At 36.4% G+C, this 20,025-nt stretch overlaps 1 protein-coding gene across 1 annotated transcript in view; it reads right to left on the bottom strand.

Annotated features, from left to right (window-relative positions):
* The window catches only part of RNF180 (ring finger protein 180), a 62,260-nt gene that overhangs the window by 15,364 nt on the left and 26,871 nt on the right, over positions 1-20,025 (bottom strand). Inside the window, exons 4-5 of the mRNA XM_058824231.1 lie at positions 5,838-6,063; positions 1,054-1,179 (exon numbers count right to left, since the gene is read on the bottom strand). Of these exons, the coding sequence (XP_058680214.1) occupies positions 1,054-1,179; positions 5,838-6,063 (352 nt within the window). The remainder of the gene's footprint in view (positions 1-1,053; positions 1,180-5,837; positions 6,064-20,025) is intronic.

A 20,025-nucleotide genomic window follows, 5' to 3' on the forward strand; every position in this document is an offset into this window, starting at 1 on the left:
TTAACTCCTGTTAGAGAAAGTAAGTACTTGTCCTCATTGTCCTGCCAACAGTTTTTTCTCTGAATAATACCAAAGATAATCTATGAGTTCTCAAATTTCTCAAGCCTGCTATTTTTGATGGCCAAGAACATTTCTTGATATTATCAGTACCAAATTATGACATTACTACACATGATTTTATAAGTGGAGTTCCAGAATTTATCAAATGTCACGTTTACAAAGGCCTGGGTAGACTTATACAAGGAATATAAAATGCAACTCCTTTTATTCCCACATACTTTTAGACGCCATCTGCTCCTGCAAACAGGAAAAGCATATCTGCTAGCTAGCATTATGAAAAGTGTATACAAGTAACTACAAGTAAATTTACACGAGGCCTGGTGAAGAAAGGCCATTAGACTGAAAACAGGGAAATATGGGTAAACAGTGAATCCTGCATTTAGATGGTGTAGCTTAAATTTGTTCAGTTCATGATCAGTTAAACGTGAAAATGTTTAGTGTTAAAGTAGCAACAAGAGCCTAAGTTTTCTTCATAAGAAAACTTAAGTTTTCTTCACAATAAAGAGAAAATGAAATGAAAACACCCATACCCATGACTGTATTTTGTATGTATTATATATGGAATAATATATATCATTCAAAATTTTTATTTGACTTCTTTTATAAAAGTCTGATTCTTCTGATTTTTTTTTTTGATAGGTCTTTATTTACCACACTCAGAACTAGCAACTTTTCTCCTAGAGTAATTTTTTTTATTCCACTATGCAGACAGACAATTTTCTAAGAAGGAAGCTATACAAAACTATCCTGATAATGTGTACAGAATTAAAGATTCAAAAATAAATTAAAGGGTACAAGCACAATTGTCTTTTTACAGTTTGCAGTTTATCTTCAGATTCAGAGCACTGTGTATGAATCACCCAGGAGAATTAAACTCATCTCTACTTTAAGGATCACCTGTCTGTTTGCCGATGGCACGTATTAATCAGAGTCTTATTTTCAAATATTACACTTGAGTTGGAATGACATTCAGGCAAAATTTAAAAATCTTACCTTCAAAAACTCTGAATGCTTTCTTGCAGCTTGGTAGAGGCCATTTAGCAGAATTGGATTTTTGAAAATTTTCCTTTAAATTCAAATATTCCACAGGGAAAAAAGATCTGGTAGAGTTATTCAGATCTACAATAATTAAGGGGAAAGAATACATACATCAATGCCCTAAATAAAGCATAATAATAATGAGCATAATAATTTGCATAAATTTACACAAAATAAAAAATGCCATATCTACTGTGTAAGTCTACTGATTATAACACCTATTTTTTAAAAATCACATTTATGCAACCATTTCCATACATAGCAAGAGCAAGTTGTAAACATTCTGCTTCTTTGGAAAAAAAAATTAGAAAAGATTATGTCATTATGATAATTTCTGGCAAAATTATGCATTTAAGAAATCAAGCTATTTAACTTACAAAACTATTATGATCTCTCTTAATAAAAATTATATCCATAAAAATGACTGTGGTATTAATTCTCAGCTTTTTGTTTAACATCACCATTCAAAAGCAATTGTAAGTAAAGCAAAGGAAGGGGAAGAGTCTGAAATTTTTTTAGATTTTAAAAAATACTTTGGATAAACAGGAAGTTAATAATAATAATTAATTAATCCTGTTAATTAATTATTTTATAAGTTTTTAAGAAAACATTTGTAGGATGATTCATGACACCTTGCAAGAGTTGGCATTATGCACTAATCTCAAGAAATCAACATCTTCTCAGTGTATAATTTGGGGAAATACCTACATGGTTGCAACTTAAAACTGCCAAACTAAGTATTCATAGGAATGCAATGGAAAACTAAAAACAACAGTATTTTGCTACCATAGAATTGATCTACTGATAACAAACAGGGTTGCTAAGCTAGTAGTTAACAGGAAAAACTTCAACCCCCTACTCATCAATTTGTGCCTCCAAACCAAGATGGCTCCAGATAAATATTAATAGTAGCTGGTACCATAATTCTTTCTGTACCTTCAAAGTAAGAAAAGACATTCACAGAACTTTTCAGAAGGCTTTTTTTATTACTTCATGTGGTCCAATGTAATGGAACATACTTTTCCAATAAGAAATACTTTATGAAAGGATAAAATCTTTTTCTCTGGCAAATTTAAGAAAGCTAAGCTTTTTGTGAGCAGGCTCCAAAAAGAAGAAAAAATGCCTCTGCTTCCAGTAGCTTTTTCTGTGTAAGATGAAGATATTAACAGATTTGAAGTAAAAACCCCATGCTAGTTTGATTCTAAAATTTATCCTTTATTTCACCATGTCACAATGCAGGTGGCATGAAGCTACACAATACATGAAGAGCACAGAATCTTCAAATCCTCCATCTCGTTATGTGAAAATAGAGCTACTGCACATATAAACTGCTGTCACTGAAGGAGAAAGGGCCTTTTCTCTCCAAAATGTAAAATGAACAAACTGTGCATTTTTCACTAGTGTTTTTTAAATTTTTATGAAAGAGCTTTATATGCTACTGAACATATTTGGATTAAGTACTATTGAGATTCAGGCTTTTGATGAGACTCTGCTTGCTTCTCACAGCACAGAGAACATTTTATTTTCCTGCTACCACAGAAATCAACACAGTTCTTTCAATTTATTCAAATTTAAATACTGAAACCTCTGGTGAGGCATCTAATTCCTGTTTCTCAGAAAAGACAGTGGTGACAAGTCTTACTGGCTTCTAGAAGCCTGCTTGGCTGGGCTTTCAATGAAAGATCCCCTCAGGCTGGCCAGGTCACCTGTCCCTCTGCAGGTACATGACCCTCTTTCCCTGCCACGTGCCTGGACCTCCCTTGCACAACCTCTACCCTCAATCTGTATTTCTCCAAAGTGGTGGATTTATTGCACATGTGTGTCAGATCTGGCCCTTCTTGCAAACAACATAAATTAAATTTTTATTAATGGAAGTGCAGAAGATCACTCTGTCCCTGTAAGTGAAGCATTTAAAAGATGCTTCTTTTAAGTTAAGTTACTTGATGGAATCAGCTCAAGAGCTGTTTTCTTATGTGTATCCTGGGCACATTGTCATCTGATCAGATGTGAGTTTATCCTGATGGGAGAAGGGCTTCTAAGAAAGCCTTTAAGAAAGATGGGAACGCATAGTAAGCACCATAGAGCAACCTATCTGGACTGGAACTCATGCTTAAGGGATCCTGTAAAAAAGGCTCAGCTGACCAAGGCAACTGGCCAGAGGAATTGCCTTTGTGAGTCAAATATGGCTTTGTAGCTCTCAGTTAAACACTGATTTTCTCCATAATTGATGGATAATTGATGTCTTAGCCCTTTTTTTTGACACGTTAGATGCATCCTTCTGTTGCAGTTATGCTCAGTCTGCAAAACTGTACAAGCTAAAGAGTGAACTTCTGAGTATATCCTTAAATTTTTTTCTTTTTGACAAATCTTTGTAAAATATATGCACTCACACATATTTTACAAAAGGAAAGCTGCAGAGAGCATCGAAAATAAATTAATGAGGCACATAAGACATCCCAGCTGCAGCATTAGAGAAGTATGTAAAGACTACAAGCAACTTTGCTTTGTTACCTGCACAAACCTATAGTAGCAGTGACTTTAGCATAAATTTTTAAAGGCTTAATAACTCTTCTGAGTGGAAAAAAAACCCAAATTACTATGCTTTACATTGCTCTGGCACCATTCATCTTCTTAATGTGCTGATTTTACTAATTCCTCTGAGGATACAATATCATCATCAATACCCCTTAGTTAATTTAAAAGTTGTTCCAGTATGAACTGGAATATTTCAAAATATTTTTCTTAGTATATATAATAAAACAAAGCTAAATTACTGTACCTATTTTTAAATATATTACTAAGTCAAGCACATATTGCTATATACTGAATGGTAATATACAAATAGCTGCAGATTTCTTTCATCTGAAGTAGTTAATACAAAATATATTATATACTGTCATGGTCTACTATTTATAGTAGACTCTATTTACAAATCTATGATACATTATGTCCTCCTTAGGCACATAATTCTTCTTCCTCAAAAGAGCTGCATACCTATTTAATATTTTAAGAGTGGGTAAGGTTGAATGGGATGTCTTGAGAACAGCTAGTCCAACCTGCTCTGGCAGGGTCAGCTGCACAGGGGCCCAGAACCAGCTGGGTTTTGACGGGTGTTCAACAGCCTCTCTGACCAGACTGCTTGACATTCTCACACAAAAAAAAGCTCTTTCTTGTGTTCAGATGGGATCTGAATTGTGTTTGAATTCATACCGAATGCCTTTTGTGCTGTCAGTGAGCACCACTCAAAAGAATCTGGCTCCTTCCTCTTCACTCCCTCCCACCAGGCATTTTTACACATTGTATGTTAGGTACTCAAAGGCTACAAATAATCCTAGTAATATTTCACTTAGAAAACTGTAACGTGTTGAAAAGTTTTGCAAATACATTTTAGAAAGCATCTTTATTCTACTTTTGTGCTCTCCCAGTGGTAATTTTCTGCAGCAAATCTGCTAAATTGGTTTTTTAAAATTTAAATAGCCCTAGAAAAACCTAACTATCTATCAGTGAAACACACTTAATCTGTACATCAAATTGAAGGGAGCATCAAACATTAGGAAAATGAAAAGAGAACAGCTTGAAATCTCTATACAGCAGACAGGTAGGGGTTGAGAGTGCTCAGGCTGCAGCTTTCCACCCATTTTCTCTGCTGCAGTGCATCAGTGCAGGTATAGCCAGTCTCTATCCCTGGCAACCAGCAGCTGCTCAGTGAATCACCTTGAGGCAATAGGTTCACCTGAAAAATGCTTCCTTCCCACCCAAATAGTTCTTTATCCCAGTCAGTTCCTCAAACTGACCTGCCATCAAATCATACAAAGTTAGGTCTGTTCAAAAGCAGAGTCTGTGGACAACCAGAAACAGAAGTGGGCAGCTCTGCTGATCAATGTGAAACCATACTTCAGTCTACATCCCTAACCTGCCATCATCACAGCACTCACAACAGCTTAAAGAGGATCTCTGCAAGATCTCTGTAGCGTCTAAAATGAAACAAACACTCCTGCATGGCTGAGTCATTTCCATTACTTTGTGAACTGTCTCTGCATAGTTTTAAGTGCTGTAAATGACCTGACTCAAGATACATGGTGCAATTTTATCAATGGCACTTGAATCTACCATATAAGCTTTGGACATAAAAGACTGACTCATGCTGTTCCAGATATTCTATCTGCAGAACTACTTACCCTCTTCTATTTCTATACCCACTCTGACACCAAACACCCTAGCCACCATATTTTTCTACTGTTAAGAGTAAGGAACACTAGAGATGAGGGTATAGGAGGCTAGGACAGGAGAATTTAAGAAGATGATCAAGGGTTTAAGAAGATGATCTCCAAGCCTTTAATTGTCTCTAAATTTAATGTCATAAATGAAAAGAGCATTTTTTGTGTGCGCCATGAAGTGAGCAATTTTGAAAATACTTTTCCATTAGGATAGTTTGAGAAATGTTTATTATGTTTTGAGCTTGTTATTATTCAGGAAGAAGAAACAAAAGAATTCTACCAGAAAAGAAAGCAATCAGAATCTCATTTTTAAAATAAAAAGTTTAAAAGTACATGTCCCGAATAGCTTCTTGACATTGAAGAGAACCTGCATGGAATGTTATTAGGAGATGTTAAATGGAAAGAAAATCTCACAGTGGATTAACATTACCAAAATTTGCTCTGAATGCATACAGGAAGGAAAAGTACAAATAATTTTTATTTGTAAAAAATAAATAAGTGCAAAATCCTTCATTTCTATACCTGTTTGGAAAAAAACTCTGGCAATTGTAGTACGACACAGTGGACATGGAGTGCTGGTTGGATTGTCTTTGGCAAGCATCCTTAAGCAAGGCTCACAAAAGATATGGTGGCATGGATAGCACATGTAAGGGTTGAAATAAACATCCAGACACACAGCACAGAGATAGCTTTCTTTATCTCCTCTGAGTTCCTGCTCATCATCTGTATGTAGGTTATCATTTGCCGGCTGCAAGAAGAAAAAGAGAACAGATTTTCACATTCAGCTCATAACTATTTTTGATAAACCAATTGTCCAGAAGATCATTTTCAGTAATGGTTAAGAAGATTAATATCACACACGTGATATTCTTAAATTTAATACAGGTTAATACTTTTAAAAAGATGATGAAACACAAAACAGGAATATCAGAAAAAGTCCTCTGTGGGAAAGATGAAAATCACAAGGCAGTAAAAGAAGGAAGTAACAAAACCAAAATGGCTAAGTAAAACTCTATTATGATCAGATTTCTTCTTTTAAAATTAATTTTTACAGTTTATATGTATCTGCATTACAAAAAGGCAGAAACATAGAATGGTATGGCTTGAATGGGACCTTAAAGATCATCTAGTTCCTACCTTCCTGCCATGTGCTAGATCCCTTTCTTGAGACTAGGCTGATCAGAGTTCCATCCAACCTGGCCTTGAACATTTCCAATAATGGCACATCCATAACTTCTCTGGTCAAACTGTTACAGTGCCTCACCACCCTCAAAATAAATTCTTTTACTTAATATCAAATCTGAACTTACCCTACTGCAAACTGAAGTCATGTCTCCTTGTTCTATCACTACATGTCCTTGTAAATATTCTCTCTCCATCCTTTATGCTCCCTTCAGGCACTAAATGGCCACAATTACATTACCCTTAAGCCTTCTCTTTTCCAACCAAATACTGAACAAACAAAACCACACTTTGAACAAACCAAATACTCAGTCTCCATTCCTCTAATTATTTTGGCAGCCTCGTCAGAACCTGCTCCAGCAGTTCCATGTCCTTGCTGTGCTGTGCCCCCAGAGCTGATGCAGCCCTGCAGGTGGGGTCTCAGCAGAGCAGAGCAGAGGGGCAGAATCCCCTCCCTGCCCTGCTGCCCACCCTGCTCTGGATGCAGCCCAGGACACGTGTGGCTCTCTGGGCTGGCAGTGCCATGGCTGGGGCATGTCCAGCCTCTCAGCCACCACAGCCCCAAGCCCTTCTGGGCAGGGCTGCTCTTGATTCCTTCATGCCTCAGCTTGTACTGATATCAGGACTTGCTCCAACCAGTGCACATTTCACTTGGTCTTACTAAATCCTCAAGAGATTGCTGTACACCCACTCTTTGAGTTTGTACATGCTCCTCTGGATGGCATCCCATCCTTCAGGTGTGAAAATACCTTTGCTGTGCCAAGAAAGGCAAAAAAAAAACAACTTTAAAAATAATCTGTGAATGGTTCTGCCTTTGAAAATTAATTTGTGAATGTTTATGTTTGTAATTGAATAATTACTTAATGTTCCAGCAAGAATGAGTTCAAAACAAGCCACAACTTTATTACTACAAAGCACAGTATAAACCTTAGAGTAGAAAGTATAGGAACTCCTATCATCTTTGGTAACTGCTTGCTTTTGTCAGCACATGTACTCCAAATTTCCTTGCACTGCTATATTTGTAGGAAGACATAGCTGGACTTCCCAAATGGTGCTCATCCTATATGAATGTAACAACTGTGGTGCATTGCCATGTTCTGGCTTTGCTCCTGTAAGATGACTAAACCTTTCCAAGTAATCTGAAGATCTGGTATTTATGGCACCCTGGGTTTTTGGCTGTCATGATTTAGGAATAGTACTCTTCTATTTAGTGCTCCCGCTGAGATTCTCCAAACCATGTGCCACTCAACTCGTTTCCCCTCCCCTCTGTGGAGGGCTGGAGAGGAGAATGGGAGGCACAAAAGGTGAAGATCACTGACTGAGATAAGAACAAAAACTGGGAATGGTAGTGAGATATATGAACAGTAACAGCAACAATACTAAAGGCATATATATATAAGTATAAGGAAAAGCACGGTTATTGTTCACTGTGGAAACCCCTGACATAAATACCCCACTGCTCCCTCTGGCTCAGAACCAGTGCCACCTGACTGCCCCCTCCAGCTTGGAACCGATGTTATCCAACCCTCCCTCCAGCTCAGAACCTGCACCACACTTACTCAACTGGAAGGAAGCCCTTCTCTTTGGAAGAGACTCTCTTTCCCCGACCCCAGCAATGACACAAGGTAGAACAGAATAATCCTTGAAGAGCTTAGCCATGCCCTCTCCTGACTACTGCAAAAGTTAACTCTGTGGAATGAGGATATTGGGTTAAAGAAGCAACCAATCTTTTATTCATTATGGAAGACACTCAGAAGACATTTACTATGCTCTGCCTCTTCTATCCATCTTCTTTGTTTCTGTTTCTGGTTTTCTCTTTCACAGATCACAGAACCCAATATACTGCAATAACCAAGAGATCCACCACAAAAAACCAGGATAGGAGCCTATCAAGACACTGCTGAGCATCAAAACTCTTCTCTCATCCCCCTTACTCTAAACTCCCAGTCCTTGCCTCCCCTGTGCAGCTGTGGTGGGAAGTGATAGAGAAGCTTTGGTGGCTGCCTGGAATCCAGCCAGGGTCAATCCAACACACTATGCATTACAGAGGCCACTTTTGACACTCATAGGCCATGACAGACCACTACTGCCTGACACTGGTACCAAAAGTTAATGACAATTGTTAATATTAGGGTTATGTAGATATGAAAATCTATAGATGTTTCAGAGAAGATTACATTTATGGCTTATTACATTTATGGCTTACACTTATGGTTTGGATTGCTGTGTTTCTCATTACTCCCAAAGACTATCTCTCTCTACAGGAATTACTGAACTCTGCAAAGAGTGAGTAAATCCTTAACAGTATGCAATACAATACTGTGGATTGCATTAAAAATACAGAAAAATTCAGCCAGGATTTATCTGTTCTGGACAAACATTTGTCCTGTTGTTCTACCTTAGCCTTTGCATTGCACTTTCCAGGATATTATGTGGCAAGAGTGTTTGTAAATTCTGAGCTGCTGTGCCAAAACCACATTGCACTGTGTCCAATCACAAGGTCTTGTACAACCATGATTGTCAGTAACTGTTTCTCTTACCTTAGAACTTAGTCTAAGAACTGTCAACAACAGTTTCTATTACCTTAGCACTTACTGCTCCAGTTTGATTTTCTCCACTTGACAGGTCTGAAGAAAACTTCGGTGTGTAGTGAAATTTACAACAGGAGCAACTAGGATGTACTGATAAGCAGGAAGCACAAGTCTGGCTGCACTAACAGCCGCAGAAGCTAGATACAGACAGGAACAGCTTGGCACCATTACTTCCAGCTCCATGCTGTAGGAAAGGTTCTTAAGACAACATTAAATACTAGAGTATTACAACTATCAGTAAAACTGTTTAACTCAGACTGTCTCTACACTTACAGCACAGAAAACCCACACCAGAACAGAATGGCAAAGGGTAACAAAATTTATTACAGCTAAGTAATTTTAGAATTAATTAATTCTAAAATTCTTCATTATACCATTTCTTTGGGAAAAAAAGTGGCAAATAATTTCGCTGAGAAAGTGAGGAAAGTAATCTCAGGTAATTACATGACTGATGACTTCAGCAGAAAGCAGGAAACACTAATACATTGTGAAAGTCCCCTCCAATGCTGCCACACGGGCTTGGCAGGGCAGAATTAAGTGTTTGAACTCAATCTTAAATGTCTTTTCCAACGTAAGTGACCCTATGATCCTATGCAATGTCAAAAACATAATTAAAATCTAGCACAAAAACAATATACAGAAAGCTTTTGCTAACTGGTTTTGATGAGAAGTGTTTGGAAAGAAAATACACCTTGTGTCTAGAGGAGCTGACTGCAAGATAAATGTCTTTCAAATGGCAATTTGGTAACTAAGACAGCTAGAGGCAAAACTTCTGAGGACTCACAGGTAACAGCTGGTTCTGAGACAGGTTTGCAATAATGGTAAGATGCACGGACAGAGGTATCTCAGAACCAATTGCAACTATCAAAAGTTGCAATTTGATCAAAAGAACAAAATTATTCTAATGTGCAAACAAGATCTAATTAGGAGTAATTTTCTTAGTGGAAGAGATGTCTTTTCTACAGCTTGGTGCCCCTTTTCAAAAGATCTATGCAGGCACATGGCATTATTCAGAACTGCAAAGCTAAAACCCAAGTAACTTCCTTGTGCAAGAAGCTAATGCACAAAAATTTAAAAAGTCATTATTTTTTAGTTTGCAATTAAGTGGTGCCTATATATATTACTAGAGCCAGGGCTTTAGTGTATGAAAACTTAACAAGCATAATCCAGGTTGGTTTTCTTACAGGATTACAGTACAAACAAGATTAAGAAAGTACATGTAAACATCAAGGACAGTGAAAGATTGTCAAATAATAACAGAAAAGGCTGGAAAGCAAAACTATTGCTCCTGAGAAATGAAGGAAAGGTAAGAGCCTTTCATCTTCCCACACTGATTGGGAGCTGCTAATGCAGCTTTGACAGTAATCCCTATATAGGGGGACATCTATAGTGAGACATCTGAAGGATATTAATGAAAGAGAGGAATCAACTTCTGCTTGAGAAGCCTATAAAGCATGTTAAGGAACAAGGAGTCTGATACAGCAGTGGTTGAGAAGGGGCATGAAGCTATGAAATATGGATATTGGAGCTTGTGAGAAGTCTCTGCTACTGGACTACAGGAAAGTAATTGATTCAGTTTCACATTCAGAAAGAATACATGCATCACTGGATATCTAATGCAACACATTATCTAATGTATGGTTTACCTGCAATCATATGAAAGACCCAGACCAAGTGGTCGTACACTCAAGAAAAGATTTCGTATGAAAGCTATCAGTAAAAGGAAGTTTAGAGTAAAACCTGGAAGCATGATCAAAACAGTGGCAAAACCAAATAAGGCACATATGTCATTTGACAAAGTTGCCCTATTGTGAAAAAAAACCCAACCTACAAAACCATTCATTTTCAAATGACCTATTCAGAATGCCTTGTTATCTCAAAAATGTCCACAGTTGAAAGGAATGATGACTGAGGGGAAATCAGTTATATATTTCACATTATTATCTTGCAAAGAAAACTGCCTCTAGAATGATTTTTAGCTCTAAACCTAACTCTTCAATTATAATGCAGAATTGGAATCATACACCTCAGGTCTAAAAAAGTGAGAAAGAATGAATATTGATACTGTTTAATACAAAAACAGAACAAAAAGAAATAAATGCTTCTTGGTTGTTGCTGGACAAAAATATCAGTAGCTTCATATTGTCCCACAACAGCTTTAGAATCTCTTAGACAATTGCAAACAGAACTGGTACAAGACTTATTACATCAGGTACATTGCTTCCTGAAAATGTCTTAAAATTGACAGATATATTAGACACAGGGACTGAATGACTGTCATTGTTATGAGAAAATTTTTAAGTGTTCTTTTGCTTCAAACGGAATTTAACTAGACTTATTTCTGTAGAATAAGTTAGTGACTTCTAACGGCATTTCAAAAGTAAACTCAGAAAAAAAATAAATCTAATATTAAAATGCAGAAAAATCCTACTCAAAAATGTTGCTAGCTATATTAGCAGAAGTTCTTCCAAATCAGGCTATAAGGTATGCCAGGGTTTGTATGCCTTTGAACACTGTTTCAGTTGACAAGTATAATGAATACAAAAGGACATATTTTCTGGTGTCTGGCAGAACTAAGCTTGAAACATAAAAATCATAATAGGGTAGAGAGATCAATGCCCATGGCTTAAACATCTTTACAAATCAATAACTGAGTCTACATTCCCCGCACTTTAAATTTCTCACCATACAACATTCCAGAAAAGCTCAAAGGCAAGCCAAAATCTTCAAAGCAGAGCCAAGCTGCCCAAGCAGCTCTGAGGAGCCACTTATTGCCATGTTCTCCATTCAGAATGACAGAACCACAGGATGAGTCCGGTTGGGAGGGACCACACAGTGGTTCATTTCAACCAACTCCAGCAGGGAGTAGGATTGTGTCCAGACAGTTTTTGGGTGTCTCCAGGGAAGGAGACTCACAACCTCTCTGGATAATCTGCTCCAGTGCTTGCTCCCTTGCACAGTGAAGAAGTTCTTCCTCATGTTCAGGTGGAATTTCTTGTGCATCAGTTCCTGGCCATAGCTCTTTTCCCATTACTTAGCACCTCATAGAAGAGCCTGGATCCATCCCATTGACACCCTCCTGTCAGACACCAGTGCACATTGATACGGCTCCCTCTCAATCATATCTTTGAGGCTGAACAGGACCAGTTCCCCAGCCCTTCCTTACAAGGGAGATGCTCCAGCTGTTTAATCATCTTTGTAACCCTCTGGTGGACTCACTTCAGGAGCTCCATGTCTCTGCTGTCCTGAGGAGCCCAGAACTGGACACAGCACTCCAGGTGAGGCCTCACCAGGGCTGAGAAAAAGGGCTGGATCACCTTTCATGACCTGCTGGCAATGCTTCCCTAATGCACCCAGGACAGTCTTGGGCACTGCACTGCTGGCTCATTCAGACTCTCTCTGCTGCATTTGGGACTGATAAATTACTCTAGGGGAAAAAACTGGAGGATATTTTGTTCATTATTTTTTTAGAGAAATTTCTTTCTAGAGCTGAGAAGCTAACTGTGGTATTTTTTAATTTATATTTTATTTTAGTTGTATTTTTGTTCTAGGTGTTTTTGTTTTTTTTTTTTTTTTTTTTTTTTGTGGGGGGAGAGGTTGTTTGGGTTTTTTTGTTTGGTTGTTTGTTTTTCATTCAGCCTCATTTAGAAGTTGCCTTAGGCATAGGCATTGGAGTTGTTCATCAAGGACAAGTACAGGTTGGATGGAGTAGTGAGTGATCCAGTCTAGTGAGTGGCACCTCTGTCCATGGAAAAGGGCTGGAAGTAGATTCTAACGCAAAGCATGCTATGATCTTGAGTGCATTGCAGACCAAGGCTTCTAAGACAACTACTGAGAGGACACATATACTAGAGCCCTTTAAGAAAGAAAAGAATTATAGAATGCCTGAGACATAGCAAGTTAACCAATTTGGTTCAATGTGATATTTTTACTTTGTCAGGAGACAAAGACTTATTTTGTTGAAGAAGTGCGAAAAGACCTCAGAAAAAAACAAACAAAGGGGAAGTAAATTATCTAGTAACTTTTCTTTTCATTTGTGTCCTTACCTCATCCAAAAAAATTACTATTTTAATTTATTGCTGATTCATATTGTTTTAATCAAGTTGAAACAGGCCACACAAAACTGAATGTATCTTGTGCTAGGCACTGTACATAAGTATTATGCACTTATCCCCTTTCTTTCCAAGCATCTTATATAATATACTTCAGTTTCTTATTATGACAGATTTGAAATTTTTAAAGCATTTTTTGTTATGCAATTTGGTTAATCTCTGCAGTTCCTTCTATGGAGTACCAGCCTTTAGGCTTTTGAAATACACATCTAAACTGGCAGCTCTACATATTATTACCCTTTTAGAAATTTCTCTAAGAAGTATTGTATTTAAGGAACATGTCTAAACACAGCTTTTATGAAAATATCTTGAAGATCCCTGCAACTAATTTATAGGTTTATAATAAGGTTTCATTCCTATTAAAATAATTCAATTATAAAGAATAATTGAGAGATGGGCCACTGGAATAAATATTACTCAAAATTCTTGTACCACAATCATATAAACACCTTAATATTTATAATCACCCTTAACTAGTATATAAGAAATTAGTACCATGTTACAAGCTTATCTTTGTTTTCATTTTGCCTTTCATAAAACACATATATAGTTTATATAGCATGTAAAAAGACAATGTCGGCTTTATAGTTAAGTAGCACATGAAGCTTGCCACCAGAAATAAACATCCAGGCACAGCTATTAGTGTCACTAAATCTAAGAATAAAGCAAATATTAACAATTATCAATCTTTATTGAAACCATTATTTCAAACAAAGAGAAGGAAAATTCATTCCCAGAGGCCTGCAGAAATTTCTGTGAATCTCACAGAACCTTGATACGATGCCTCAATGATAGAGAAAAGGATCTGTTGGCCTTCTGGCATGAATTGCAGAGAAAACTTTTTTTTAAAAACTTCTTTTCTTTTTTTACAGATGTTGTATGTTTTACAAATATATTAGAGCTGGAAGGTCAAATTAGAGTCCTAAAGAAGTAAAAAAATGATTGGCTTTTGTTAGTTAGAGCAAAACAGTTGCTATCTACACTTGAAGTCCACCTCTCTAGTACAGTGAGTGCAACTCCCCTCTAGTACAAACCTGCAGTTGTTCTGGTTCCTGGTAAAAAGATATAGTCCTGTCAGTTTACATACAAATGAGATGAAGAATCAGAAAATATTTTGGCTTTAGATTAATTTTTTACCTGCAGAACCAGATTTTGTTTTCTTTTTTTTAATTTTAGCAAAACAATTTAGAGCACTGAAATAACAGACAAGGGCTTATTTTTTAATTCTTTCTCTAGGATTTGTGTGAAAGTATACACTATTGCTTTTAGGGAAAATGCTCATAACAAAATGTTTGTAAAAGCATACCTTGAACAGTGCGGCTACATTTTGGCATCTTTGCATAAGTATAGTACTAGAAAGAATGCATTTGAAATGCTTCTGGTCATTCAGTATAAATTAAAGGCAAATTACAGCAATGCATGACATGATCTGAGGTAACAGCATACAACCAACACTTAATGAAGAATACCAACTCTTACCATTTACAAATGTCTCTCCCCCAGCACTATACAGCAGAAAGTGGAGTAGGCAATGGAAGAGAGCTGGTCAGATGTGGAGGTTGGCTGCTGTTCTGAACAGTGTTTATAAACTGTTTATAAATCAATGTCATTCCATTTGTGGAACACTGCTTTCCAAAATAAGATAAATGTACAGATTTTTAGTTTCTTACCAGTCTTATTGCTCCTGGCATTTGCCTGCTCCAAGGTAAGGTTCTTTATATTCATAAAGTCTACAGCAAGTACAAAGATTTTTCTGCTAGCAATTAGCAAAAGATCAACATAATGAGAATTACACAGTTTTTGGCTGCTAGTTACAGAAGACTTCTTACTATTTTGGACAGAAAGATGAGTTTGCTGAACTGAACTCTCAGTAAAAACTTTTTCAAAAATGTCTTCAAATGATTTCCAAACTAATTCCTCAGTTTTATTATGTAGCCATTACCATCCTTTCAGTCATCAGTTGTGGTGGTTACATGATCACTCCAGTTTTATTAATACAATAATAATATGTTTCAAACATAGGTTGGAAAAAGTCCAAAGGACTGGGGTAGAAGTCACAAAATTCTCCCTTTTATTCATCAGATAGAAGAGATTTTTGTTAGGATTCATAACAACTGTGACCAAAGGAGGTATTCAACCCAGATAAATTGACTATTTTATTTTTATTCACCAGGATGTGCATTATGGTACAACCACCTCTGACCCTTCTTTTGGACACCTTTGGAAGGTGACATCCTTCTTTCTGGGGGTGGGCGACCATTGTGTGCCTTAGACTGAGCTCACCGTTCACCCCAAAATCATGAGTTCTGAATCTGCAAGCATCTTCTGTTTCCACAACTGAGGTATAGCTTGTGAGATATCACATTAAAAGAAAGATTCACTTAGTGAGATGAATTGCTTTAAAATAAGTTGCCCTAAAATTAGGAACCTAAAGCTATATTTAGACAATTAAAGGACTGTCCTGGTTTTCAAAGAGTTTCCTTATCTGGCTGGAGCAACTGGGTGATCATCTTCCTTAGAACAATCAGGCCACCTATTTAAAGTGTGTTGACTAAGCTTTTAAAAATCAATTTAAATACTGATTATTTAAATAGACTCCATCACTAAACAGTGTTTAGAGTACAGCATTCAACTGTTCTGAAGGAAAATTAGATAAACAAAGGGTTTAAAAAAATAATATATATGAGAAACTTAGGTAAAGGTTATCAGATTGCATCACTGTTGCTTTTTTTAATATTTACTAACATGACTATGGAATAATCCTAGATTCATTAGAATCAAGTAATTTAATTCACTTCTTACGCAGTTCAATATTACTTGGAAAATTTAATATACGGTCTTCCCTTAAAATGCAAACAAACAAATCCCCAAAATATACAAGTATCTGTTTCTACTTAGAAAAAAATAATGAAAATTATATTAGATTTTCTATTACTAAAAACTTATAGAAGTAAAAGTCTGTTTGATTTCTTACAGAAGTTGTGTTGCCTTTCTGGAGATTTTCTCAAAGTTGTAAAAAACATTTTCAAAAGTAAAAAATTTTTTAAGGTTAATAGCCATCAACTAGACCTTTATCTCCATTTTCATAACACAATTATCTGACTCAGTAAAACTTATAGTTTGTAATCCTTCTGTAGTAGATATTGCAATGCTAAATTAAAACAATAAAAAACCAAAATACAAAAGTGTTTCAGATGTTCTCATGCAGCAATAGAAAAAAAAATATGTCCCCTTTGTTTCTTCTTTTCAAGCAAACCTTGGAGACTGACACTGAAATTTTATCCTGAGCTATGGAAGAAAATAATCCAGGTGGACCTGCAGTAATAAAGTACATCCCAAATGTTGTATATGTTGTTTTTTTCTGACAAATAATATCTAGATGTTCAGTTTGATTAATCCTTGTCTCCTCAACTCTTAATCTTTATGATACTTCGTCAGAAATATTATTGTAAACTGTGGTTCTGTATCGGCAGCAATAAGCAATAAGCAATACATTCTTTCCTTGGTATTTTATTTGGTCATATTCAAAGTCATCCAAATTGTGCAAAAGCTTATTTCCCTCAAATGTAACTGTTAGATGCCACAATCTGAAAGTGCTAAACATTGATGGATTCAAAGGGGTCAGCTGTCATTATTCTGGCCCCTGAATAAATTCACTTTCCAGATACTTAAATTAAGCTGCTGTTATCTTTTCTGTCTGATAAACAGAGCAGAAAATATTACTAATTTTTTATTTCAGAGAACAAGTGAACAATTTTGTATGCATGCATCTTTCTGTAATTATTAGTAATTTCATATACACCTCTATAAACACTTCATCTCATGAAGAGCAAACTACATTTCCTGAACAGCTATTGAACCACTGTCACTCTATTTTATGCAAGACATAAATTTTCTCTGTTGTATAAGCAAGATATTGCACCCTATTTCATTTTCAGGTGTTATTTACAAAGACAGTGAGGCCATTTTAAATTCTAGGGTGCCATCCTTTCTCATGAGCCTTCCTACAAAAGCCTTGAGGGGTCTGAACAATTGACCTCTAAAGATTTCAATGTTTTCTCTTTGCAACAGTTTAATAATGTGGATTTTTCTTCTAATGAAGTATCCCACAAAGTCTTTCAGAAACTGATTATGGAAATCCACCCTCCCAGACAAAAAAAATTGGAGTCTGTAAAGCTTTTCTTTGGAATTGCAGGATGCTGAAACAGAAAAACCAAAATGAACATCTACTATTTCACATTTCTCTGCCTGGATTAAAAAATTTAGGATACAACTACAAATGTTGTTGCAATACACCAACAGAAAACTGAATCTAAGTAGCTGCTACTACTTACCTTCCAACAACATTACCACAAAATATGATTTGCTTTAGATGAAGGCAAAATTCTTGTTTGAGGGTTAAAACTTTTCAAAAAGTAGACCAGAAAAAAACCCCATAAGCATAATCACTTTCATAACCATCATCATAAGCATGGTCATCTTCTCATGTCTAAAATGAATAGTTTTGTATTTAGCTTAGCACTGGCAAACCTTATCTAAAAAGTTTAACAGCTCATGCAAAAACTTGCTATTTACATTCATTAAAATTCTCAAAATACATGGATTTACTAAAGTGAATGAACTGCCCTAATACTTCACATATTTGACTGAACTTAGATATATGACATAATGAATACTTGGATCTGGCTATGATAGCCAACATGCAAAATAATTAATCATCGAAATACAAGGCATATCAAAAATTTCACTGCTGACATCCTAAAAATACTTGCAAGACTGACACCAAGAAGATATAAAAGAGTTTGGAAATTTGTAGAAATACAAAGAAACTAGAACACACAACTTACAATGTTTTCATGTAAAGAACAGTTCAAAATACATACAAGAAAAAAAAAAGACCAGGAAAAGTTATTTCAGACTTATTGTTCTACATGGTGTAAAATAAACTGCAATTTATTTTTGTGGCAAAGTACTGTACTATAGTTTGATACTCGATTATCTATCCCTTTTCTGAAAAATCCAAGAGATGCCCACTGCCATTAACATATTAAGTAAAGATTGTTTGATTTTTAATTATCCATAGTGACATTAAGCAAAGACATTACATACTTTGCATCTAGTATAACAGTGAGGGGAAAAATGGAGTTACTATAAAAATAATCCTAGTAGACTGAGGTAGAGGACAGACCTCACCCAACAGACTCCCTCAAATTTCTAGGACTCTCTAGTAAGGTCTTAGAAACTTTTTGATGTTAGCTAATAATTTTCATCTCCTTAATGTGGCCAGCATGCTATGCCCTAGTTTAGCAGGACAGAGAAAGTATTTTCTAATGAGGAAACGTAATAGGCGAAGACAAAAGACTCAATACAGTGAAGCACACAAAGCAAACCAATGTCCTTTAATTTGATTGTGCTGGGTTGGTTGCCTCCTTAATTTAAGTTTGTAGCTGACAAACTGTGAGCATTTTTAGATGTATTATTTATGTCAGTTCTTCAGGCAAAAGCAGGGCATGATTGGAGCAACAAAGCTCACTTTTACACTGTTCAAAAGCCTGCCAATCTTACAAAGAATAAAACTTGTTAATCTACAAACTTTTCGTTTTATGACTTTTACAGTGCGCTCCATGCAAGGGTAGCACTTAATTTTGGATCTTAAAGGACACAAGCTAAAGCCTTTAAGCAGAAGATGTAACATAAAGCCTTTATGAAGGGTACAACCAGCACAAATTCTTAGAGTGCATGACAAATTCCAATCTTCTAGCACCTAACATTCTGTTGCTAAAAAGAAGTTTTAGTACTCAGATAAACCTTCAAAAGTAATAAAATTTAACTGACGGAGACAACCTGAAAGAAAAACTCAGTGATGCGAGCTCGGTCCTGCTTAAGCATGAGGGCAGTCTTAGTTCTGAAGTCCATCAATGTCAACTTTAGTCATTTAACCATGATCATTTAGTGGATACATGGTGTATGAAACAGACTCAGGAACTGGAGGGGCTGCTGGGAAGACAATGCAGAGAAAAGCTGGAAGGTGTGTCAAAAAACTAACCAAATGCAGAAATAAAAAAAATTCCTCATACATAGTATAAAGATATATGGCATAGATGTCTGTCTGTGCTTTGTATTTGTGGCCAAAATAGTGCTGATAGCACATCTGTGTTTTGGCTATTGCTTCATTCCTTGGAATGCTTCCTTTCCTGTTTCAAACAGGCTGAGACTGGGCTTGAGGTTGGGAGTTGAATCAGTCAAGACAGGTGACCCATACCACCGAGTGTGATGTTCAGAGAGTTGAGGAGGAAGGGGTGAATGATTGTGGTTGTATTTCTCTGTGCAAGCAATAACTACATGTGCTGAATCCCTGATTCCTAGGAAGCAGATGGACATCTAACTGCTGATAGAAAAGAGTGAATAGACTCTTTTTGCTCTGCTTGCACACAGAGCTTTTACCTTGCCTGGTAAATTCTCACTATCTTGATCTGTGAGTGTTGTCACCTTCCTTCCATGTGCCCCCACAAGAATGGATTCCCTATTTGCCTTTGCAAGAGAGATGAGTGAGCAAGGGGCTGGCTGGCTGGGTGTTTGGCTGCTGGCTGGGGTCAGCATATAGCAGCTCTGAAGGAACTGAACAGATATAAGTGTTTAATTATTCTTCCAAGGACTGTATCTTGACAGGAATAAAGAGGCATACATAAATGATTTTATCAAAAAACAAACAAAAAAAATTTCTCCCAAACCAACAAACAAAACAAAACAAACAAACTAGTCACTTGTTCCATAATGATGGATGATAATTGCACAATAAAAATAAGAAACCATTATAGTACTATG

Source organism: Ammospiza caudacuta, chromosome Z, assembly GCF_027887145.1.
Source record: "Ammospiza caudacuta isolate bAmmCau1 chromosome Z, bAmmCau1.pri, whole genome shotgun sequence".
NCBI classification, from domain to species: Eukaryota; Metazoa; Chordata; class Aves; order Passeriformes; family Passerellidae; genus Ammospiza; species Ammospiza caudacuta.